Source organism: Macadamia integrifolia, chromosome 2, assembly GCF_013358625.1.
Source record: "Macadamia integrifolia cultivar HAES 741 chromosome 2, SCU_Mint_v3, whole genome shotgun sequence".
Classification (NCBI taxonomy): domain Eukaryota; kingdom Viridiplantae; phylum Streptophyta; class Magnoliopsida; order Proteales; family Proteaceae; genus Macadamia; species Macadamia integrifolia.
The window spans coordinates 18735907-18745885 of NC_056558.1; the positions used below are offsets into that span (position 1 = coordinate 18735907).

The 9979-nt window shown below is 38.8% G+C and overlaps 1 protein-coding gene across 1 annotated transcript in view; it reads right to left on the reverse strand.

Annotated features, from left to right (window-relative positions):
• Positions 1-4542, reverse strand: part of LOC122064145 — a 4935-nt gene extending 393 nt beyond the window's left edge. Inside the window, exons 1-2 of the mRNA XM_042627851.1 lie at positions 2088-4542; positions 744-938 (exon numbers count right to left, since the gene is read on the reverse strand). Of these exons, the coding sequence (XP_042483785.1) occupies positions 744-938; positions 2088-4542 (2650 nt within the window). The remainder of the gene's footprint in view (positions 1-743; positions 939-2087) is intronic.
• Positions 4543-9979: the final 5437 nt, after the last annotated feature.

A 9979-nucleotide genomic window follows, 5' to 3' on the forward strand; every position in this document is an offset into this window, starting at 1 on the left:
AAGTTCATTTTCTCTCCGTCTCTCAATCTTTTCCTATTTTCTCTCCTATTCTCTTTTCCCATACTCCCTCTCACTTCTCACGGTTTATCAAATTTTTTTTTCATTTTTTATTTTAATTATGATTTAACATTCATTTATTATTAATCCTACAAAATAGTGGATTCCCTTATCTGAATTCCTTTTGTTTCTCTCTCTCTCTCTCTCTCTCTCTCTCTCTCTCTCCATTAACATTTTTGTTTTAAAGCTCACTTAAACCATCTACCATTTTTTTTGCTAAAATATCATTTGTATTAAAAAAGAAAATAAAAATATAATACAAGAGGGATAAAATACCCAATCAAAATATCGACAATTAAACTGAGAAGAGCGGAGACGGATTTAATCCACCTTCAGCATTGCCATCAGCAGAAAAAACCATCAACCAACTCTCCTCCACAATGATTTGAAGACTGAATTAGAGGGTTATAGCAGTCTATATCTCGGACGACCCGAGGCATCCATGTCTAGGTCCATTTTTACCAAGGCCGGCTAAGATGTCACTGGTAAAGAGGTCTCAAAGCGAGCGGCCGATTTTGCCAAGAAATCCGCTACAGAATTTGCTTCACGAAAGCAGTGCGTGATCTTTCACTCCACCCTTTCAAGGTAGGGTAAGCAATTAATCCACCTTTGCTGAAATTTCCAAGGAATTTTCTTTTTCTGCAAAAGATGAACCACCGCGACTAAGTCACATTCAATCCATAAACTTTGCACCCCTAATCGGTTTGCAGCTTCAATTCCTCCGATAATAGCCTGGAATTTCACCTCAAAATTTGTGCCAATTTGAAAGAACTCTCTGTAATTATATAACACTTCAGCCTTCTCATTGCGCAGAAGACCTCCCCCACCTGCTTTTCCCGGATTGCCCAACAAGCAGCCGTAAGAATTTGATTTGACCCATCCTGTTGGAGGAGTACACCAAAAAATTTCAAATAATTCTTTTTGCCAGCGTTGAACCCCTGAAAATCCCAACCTTCTAGCGCACATCAAATCTTCAATCGAAACAGCCACCCCAGAATGGGCTAGTGTCTGAGAGCGAATTTCATTTTTTTTTTCAAAAAACAAATCTGCTCAGAAGAAGAGACTTCTTCATACCGCCTGGAATTTCTCTCCATCCAAATAAAAAAAGGGATTAACACAAACCCCTTATTCCACACCCCTTTCAATGTGCTGATTTTGCTTGGAGTTTCCACCAAGAAATCAGATGAGATTCATCAGAAAAAGCTAGTCTCAACACACCAAAGCATTGACAGAACCGAGACCATATAGAGCTAGCAAAATTACACTCATAAAATAAATGATTTTTAGACTCCTCCGACTTACCACAAAAACTGCACTTTGAGGGCAGAGAGACACCCCTCCTTTTCACATTCACATCTAAAGCAAGTTTATTTCTGATCAATCTCCATCCAAAAACTTCTTGACGCGATTGAATAGAGGACTTCCACACCAAAGATGACCAGCTCACCTTAGGCGAGCTTCTTCTACAGGCTTCCCAGGCTGACTTTATGGAAAAAACTCCTGCTGAAGAAGGGCGCCAATGACATTCATCCTCCATGCCTAAAATATAGATCAATTTTGCTTTATTTGTAATATTTTTTATGAAGTTAGATGCTACCTGAGGAAATTCCCATCTAAAGTTATGGATAAAATCGCAGACTTTTTGCCTTTAAATTCCCACTGTGACCACCATCATTCAGAAGCATTTCTTCAATAGAGAGATGATCCAACCACCTACCCTTCTAGAAATCAATTTTTTGCCCATTACCTACTGTCCACTGCTCATTTAAAGTCACAAAATTCCAGACTTTCTTTATCCCTGGCCAAATCGAAGAAGAGATATGGCCAGATTTTAGAGATCTGTCTGCTTTTAGAAAGCGGCCCTGGAAAATTTTACTCATAGAGGACTCCTCATGCTTAATTTGCCAAGTCAACTTTGCTAGACAGGCAAAATTTACATCTCGCAGTCTGCGAATGCCTAACCCCTTCCTGTTTTGGTTTGCACACATTGTCCCAGTTCACCACTATTTTCTTTGTAACCTCCATATCACCTGACCAGATAAAATTACGCATCCACTGTTCCACCAATTTAATAGAATGGTCCGGCCACCAATATACTGTAGAGTTATGTACAGGAATACTAGAGATCACAGATCGCACCAACTCCACTCTTCCCGCCATTGAGAGCAGCTTACCCTTCCATCCAGTTAGCTTACTTTTTATCTTATCTAGCAAAGGTAACAGATGAGATCCTCTCACTCTTCCCTTGAAAATTTCCACGCCTAGATACTTCGTTGGAAGCCTCTCTGATTTTATACCTAACAGAGAAAAAATATATTGTTTCCTGTGGGGTGCCACCTTCCCAAAAAACAGGCTACTTTTATCCAGATTGAAATTCTGCCCTGCAAAAGCTTGATATTTTTCTAGGAAATCTTGGAGATTCTTCACATATTTTGCAGAAGCATTCATAAAAATAAATATATCATCTGCAAAAAATAAATGAGAGGGAATGGACACACCTCGAGGTCCCGGGAGAGACTTCAGCTTCCCATCCCTTACTAGCAACTTCAAACCTCTGCAGAACACCTCCTCTGCCAAAATAAATAAGAATGGAGAAATAGGATCTCCTTGTCTTAGACCTTTGCCCACTGGGAAAAAACCCACTGGCCCTCCATTCACTAAAACAGATAACCTGGAAGAGCTTAAAAGAAGCTGGATCCAAGAGATCCATGATAAGGAGTCATATGCCTTCTGCACGTCCAATTTCAATCCCATGCCTCCAGCCCTCACAGCGGAATGCATAAGATTTGCTAGCTCCGAGGCCAGACTAATATTGAAAGAAATAATCTTACCCTTCTGGAATGCACCCTGTTCATCTGAGACCAATCGCGGCAAAAGAGGCATAAGCCTGGAGGACATAATTTTAGATAGAATCTTACAGAAAAAATTACCCATGCATATTGGCCTAAATTTATCCAAAGAGGAAACACCATCAGATTTTGGAATTAAGGAAATAAAACAGTTATTTATTCCCTTGGGCAAGTATCCCATTTGAAAAAAATAAACAACTGCCTTACCAAAGTCCGTCTCCACTATCTCCCAACATTTCCTAAAGAATTTTCCTGGAAATCCATCAGGACCAGGAGAACTATCAGGATCCATATCCCACACTGCTTTTTTGATTTCTTCTCTGCCAGGAGTCGCTTCTAGACTAGCAACATCTTCATTGGACAGAATTTTGGGAATACAATCCAGAAGATCATGATGCTCTATAATACTGGTTGGTTCATGAAACTTCTTGAAGAAAGAGGCAATATACTCAGCAATTCCCCTTTGATCCAAGACCCAAGACCCATCCTCCCTCTTTAAAGCAGAAATTTGATTTCTCGCCCTCCTCATCTTCACATAGAGATGAAAAAGCTTGGAGTTGCAGTCCCCATTTTTCACCCATCTCAGTTTCGCCTTCTCAGCCCAAAGAGCCTCCTGTCTATGACTAGCAATCAACAAGGCCGTTTTAGCATCAGCCTCTTTATTGAAAAGATCATCAGACATACCTAATTCTTCAATTGAGTCTTGGATCGATTTTAAAACCTTCGTTGCCTGCTCTAACTCCATATTTATATTTGGAAAGGAATCATGAGCCCATACCTTTACCACCCCCTTTACTCTCTTCAGCTTTTCCGATAAAACATATATAGGGTCACCTTTTATCTGCATCTTCCACGCCTCATCAACCACTGGGAGAAAATTTTCATTTTCCATCCAAAATCCATGGAATCTGAATGGAATGTTATTCGGCTTTGAGACAATATCAGAAATTACAAGCAACAGAGCATGATCTGATACCGAACTCAACAAGACACGCTGCATAACATTTCTGAAAAAATCTATCCATTTTTCATTACAAAAGCTGCGATCCAACACTACTGCCACATGTCCTCTTCTCCTATTGTTTGTCCAGGTAAATTTTTTTCCAGTAGATGAAATTGGTAATAACAAACAAGCATCTATCATCGCCTGGAATTCCACAGCAGAGCCAAGATTAAAGGTTCCTGGCCCCCGTTTTTCATTGGAAAGCAAGGTTGTATTAAAATCTCCAAGAACAGACCATGGGATAGCAGATGAAACCTGCGATTCCAACTCCAACCATAACTGGCAATGAACTACTTTGAAAGAACTCGCATGAACAAAAGGTAGGCCGACCTTGCTACCAGGCCAGTCACACTCCACTGAAATATGTTGTTCCGACATTGCTTTAACAATTGGATGAGCTATCCCACACTTCCAAATAATCCACAAATTTGGAACCTTATTCTGCTTATTATTGTGAATAAAATCAAAAGAATAACCCAACTTATTGAAAAACAGAGCGGAAAATCTACTCACTTGAACCATAGGTTCAGCCAAGCATAAAATATCTGGGAAAAGCTCCTTCACCAACATTCGTAAGGCCCTTTTACCAGTAGCCTTCCTCACTCCATGAATATTCCAAAAAAAGACCCTCATGGATCACTAATTTGCCGCCGAACGCTTGTCAGACTTTTTAGTCTAACCACCACCCTTCTTCTTTTGCTTTACAGCTGCTGCCTTCCCTCCATTTTCTTTCTCCCTCAACAGAGCTTCCCTATCCACAACACTCATGTCTGAATGCGTGATTGAGAGAAGACCCCTTGAGTTTAGATCAAAAATTGAGGGGTCAATATGCTCCAAAAGAGACTCCGCCGGAGTAAGAGGTTGCCGCCCCATCTGGTTACCACCTGAACGACCACGACCAGCCACCACAGGCCCTCTTCTTTGATGGGTTGAGAGTCTAAGATCCGGTCCCTGAACTTCACTCTGAGACCTGTACATCACACCATGGTCTGTGACTTCAATGGGTGGGCAGGGATGAAGTGGGTCCCCATCAGAGGATCCATATTCTAAAACCAAATCCGACCCATTCTCTAATAAATTATCCAATGGGTCTTGAAGATCTTTCTCTACAGAATTTTGAATTTCAAAATCCTCATCATTGACCAACGTGACAGCTCTTTTCCAATTTCATTTGGAGTAATTAAAGGAGCTTCCAAAATTACTTGGAGATTTCCACCTTCCACCGAATCATGATGATTCCATTAATTGGGATTGTCTTGATTTGCATTAATAAAATCCCCACTTAAACATGGTAACTCCACCACCGAGTTAACCCTTTCCGGGTTGACTCCATCTTCCATAAACACCGCCCCTGGGAGTAATGCTGCATTGTCCTTGGTAGATTGCTTCGCGTCCTCTGCTTTCTTCAATCTACAAACCGATACTTGATGGCCCAATCGCCTGCAGTACCCACATCGCTCAACATTGTCTTCATACACCACCTTTTGAAGAAAACCAAATACCTTAGCAGTACCTGGTTCTAATCTTTCGACCTGAACTTCGTCAATCCTCACAACCGACTCCGATATACCAATTTCAACAAGCACCCTTGCAAAGTACCCTAGAAGACCTTCCCTTGTCCTACGGTCTAAAGCCACAGGGCGACCCACTACCTTCGCAATAGATAATAGCACGTTCTCATGCCAGTACTCGAGAGGAATATCCGGAAGATGGATCCAAACAAGTTTTGTGAATGTCTACTTCTCATGGATATTGAAGTCAGGCTTCCAGTGTTGGAATTGGATAACCTGATCTCCTACTCGTAATGGACTCCTTCTCCATACTGTAGACTTGTCACCTTCACATTGAAATTGGAAGATTACAAAACCTTTCCCAAGGGGATGCATGGTCACGCCTTTACTGAGTTTCCAGTTGACATGTGCCTCCTCCCTCAAAGCATCAAGTGAAATTAGGCGGAAGTTCACTCTCCCTATTAGTGCAAAACGAAAGTTTTGCCTTTTGGATTCATAGTCTTGTTGGGGAATGACTATGCGTCGGAAGTTCCCTGCCTGGATTGGATCAGGAAGCTGATCAATCGCAGGCCATAAGAGTTTCCCACTACCGTTGTATATGATCTTTTATTCATCACCACCTCCGGTAAACCATTAGAGACTAGAACCTCTGGACCTCAACCAGGAGATTCCCTAGCACCTGCATCACCTTCTTCTTCGTCGGCTGAATCCCTTCCCAAATCGCCAGACACTCTCTCTCCTCCTTGCATCTTTCAAGCTCATAGAAACTTCCACTTAAACCATCTACCATACCAATACAAAGCAACCAAATAAAAAAAAATATGAAAAAAAGAACTCAACCAAAACAAATTAAAAAATGAATTTTCCTCATCCATAGAGGACAGTTCACCCACCATCCTAGGGTTTACAAATCTGTATAGGGTTTTAGTAAAAATCCAAAATACATTTTTAATATCTTCTTCCATTCATATGAAGCTAAGGGTGGTGTCAAATTGGAACAGAAATCGAAAACTAAATCCAATTCGGACCGAATACCCTAAATCGAATCCAACCCATTATAATATGGTTAAATCATGGATCTAAAATAAGTATTTATAATTCATCCGGATCAGGATTTATGTCAAGAACCATCGGATCTAACCGAAACCGGACCGAATAACTTAATGTCACTTTTTCCTCTTTAACTAAAAACTTGATGTAACTTATATAGAAACCCAACATAATTAATCACCTAAATGATAAATCATCTTATAGAGTTACAATTATGGTACAACCATAAAACCCTCTTCTTTTTTTTAGTTTTTGTTGCCTTAGGACTCATGAGATATGAGTTAAATAATCTACTTAATTGTAACCCTTCAAGTTTGAAGTGTTATGTTCTTCCTCTTCTCACGATTGGCATAGCAGCGACTCTTTGTCTTAGACAAAATTACAGTGGCTGAAAGTGTCCCTTCTTCCTTTTCTCACGATTTTTCAATGGCCAATTGGTCGATTCTTCTCAACAATATTACAACAGGTCGGTTTTCCATCTTCTACAACATTACACTTGTTTGATTTTCAATCTCCAATAGTGCTGCAGCTTTTTGTATGAGCTTACTTATCTTTTCTGACGTATATGCATTTTTTTTTTTTTAAACGGAACTTGAAAATTATTGTTGCTTATCTATAGGTATAATGTTGGGGCTCATCCAATCTCCCACATTGCTGATAATTGGGCATTTGAGACAAATATCAATGGGCCATTGAGCTAGGGACCTTTGCCCTTGTTTATTGCTTGTTCCCGAATAGGAACCAGAACCAGATAGGTCGGGTAAGAGTACCAATTTTCATAATCGAGACGAGACTTGGTCTGATTCTGGATCACATTAACAGTCCTTAGAACCGAAATCGAAACCTGACCGAATCCCTGGTTTCAGACCAATTGACATCCTTATATGAAGCCTATAATGAATGGATCACGCTGGTTAAAAGAAAACGAGATTTCTTCACCTATAGAGTTATCAAAAGGGTATTTTTGGACTTGAGGTTTTAGTATAAATATTGTTGGAATCAATTAATTAAAATAAGATATAGTAATTTCAATAAAAATAGAAAATAGTTTCTTTTTTTTTATGTAAAGTAAAATAGTGTATGGCATTTAAGTAGAGAAGAGAGATAAAAGGCATTTAAGTTGGAAAAAAGAGAGAGAAAGAGAGTGATAACAATATTGTAAGTAATCCCTGTAGTAAAATTTAGTAGGTTACATGTGTCGGAAAAAGGGATGCCCAAGACCAGGTCCTCGTAGGAGGACTTGATCCGAACTCCATTCCCACTTGATATTGTAACCATTTCCAATACATTTTAACCTCATGAGAAACAAGAAGAGATAAATTCCATTGGACCAATTCCATTTTACATGTGAATCAAAAACATGGATTTGAATGGCAAACAAAGCCATCTGCATTGTTTGCTTTCACAGAATCGTACTACTAGCTTTTTGGATCTTTTTACCTTAGAACGTAACATTGGATCCGTATTTTATTGGACTGATCAAGACTTAAGATCAATTTCAATCGATAACAATTACATCCGAGCGAAAAAAGAAGAATATTTTCAATGAAGGAGGTTTGGTCAGTAGGATTGATTATTATTGCAGACAATCTTTGGAGAAAGAGAAACAGAAGACAGCAAGAAGGGATTTATGGATCTGAGCTTCAATTCTTTGAAAGAATCAAGGAGCTGCAGGAGGTATGTAAAAAATATTGCCACAGAAAATCCATCATCATATCAAATTGATCTTATATGTTGTCATCGGTTGGGGTTGAAGTCTACTTCTCCTCTAAATCACCAAATTCTAGAAATTTACTAGTGTTAATCTTTTAGAGGGTTGGATAAAGCTTAATGTAGATGGGTGCGCTCTAAGGAATCCAGGACATGCTGGAGCAGGAGGAGTTCTTAGAGATCATTTGGGGAAGATTATATCCTCATTCGAACTTCATATTGGTACAACGTCTAATCATGTGGCAGAATCAAAGGTTTAATGGAAGTTATAAAAATGGCAATGGGAAGAAGAGTGGATTCTCTGTGGATGGAGTGACTCAGTGGCTATTGTAATCTTAGTTCAAGCAAAGGTTATTCCATGCTAAGTGATGTAGGACTTGCTTGCGCTACAGACTTTCTTAAATGCAATAATTGGGAAATTACGCATTGTTTCAACCTCGATTTTAAAACCCTTACCTTACTTTTTTTTAATATTTAAGTTATTTTTATATTGTGTGTTTGGAAATGGTTGGCTTTACTTTTTATGACTATTTGTGTTTTGGTTTAAGTACTAGAGAGAGGGGATATGTGGTTATTGTTTCGGATCTTTGGAAACTAAAAAACAGAACGTGGATCATGTTGGTTTTCAAAACAGAACTAATATGATTCCACCTCAGCAGTTTTGGATGGTAAATAAGGTTGGGGTTATTTTAGGAAGTTTGTTTTTATTTTTTCTTAGGTCCCATGAACAATAACTAACTTTGGGGATTAAGTAAATATTTTTAAACTTGAAACTAATGAATGTAAAATAAATTTTATATCTTCTTATTTTGTAATAAATTATCTTATCTAATAGATCTAGGCAATTATACATAAAACAAAATCGTGAACTATTATTAAGCAAAGCCTGCATGAAATGGAAAACTTTCCATCAAGAGACAGGTAAACAAAAGGGATAGAAGGGGCAGGGGAAATCCTCCATACATTAGAGATAAAGGTGATGCTCCATAAGTGAGCTAATGAGCTTCAGAGTTAAACCACGAGAAACAAATCTAAAAGAAATAAATGTAAATTAGCAAGCTATTAATAAAATATCGTCAACTAAAATGCGAGTGGCCCAATCGATCATCGAAGAAAAGTGGTTCTAACTGGCAATTACTACTTGGGACTCATAAAGAAACACTAGAAGTTAAATCTATAAATTCAATAAAAAAACACCATGAAGGTGTACTGATTGATCTATGTGTCTATCTCTTTTTTTAGATTCAAATTTTTTAAAATATTTTTTTTTTCTTTTCTTAGCTTCCAAACATAGCATTAAGCTCAAATTTTAACTATGAGCTTAAGGTTTATCTCAATTCTGCTTCCATAATTTTTCCGAAATTAAAAAATGGGAATGATGCTCCCATACATATCCACTCTAAAGAACTTTTTCTATGGAGGATTAGACCCAAAATTAGTGGTTAATTAAGTAGTTAAAGTCTGGCTCCACGCAAAGAGTGGAGCCCTCAATAGAACTTTTTCTATTGAGGGCTCGCCGATGCCGCACGCAAAGACAAGGATGATGCTTGTGGTGTTGTTGGGGCTGTTTGGGTGGAGAAGTCTTTGGGGGCGGCTGGTGTGGAGATTTCCGGCAGGAATGGTGGCGAGCCCTCAATAGGAAAGAATTCAAATTCAAAATTGCCAACCATCTCCCATAATTGTGATCCAGCTTTGTATGAAAACTTGGATACGCAAGAGGGGATTTTAGCTATTGAGTTACCTATTTTAGAAGGATTTTCCTCAGCCAATTTGAGGAATAATCCAATTGCAGATCGATT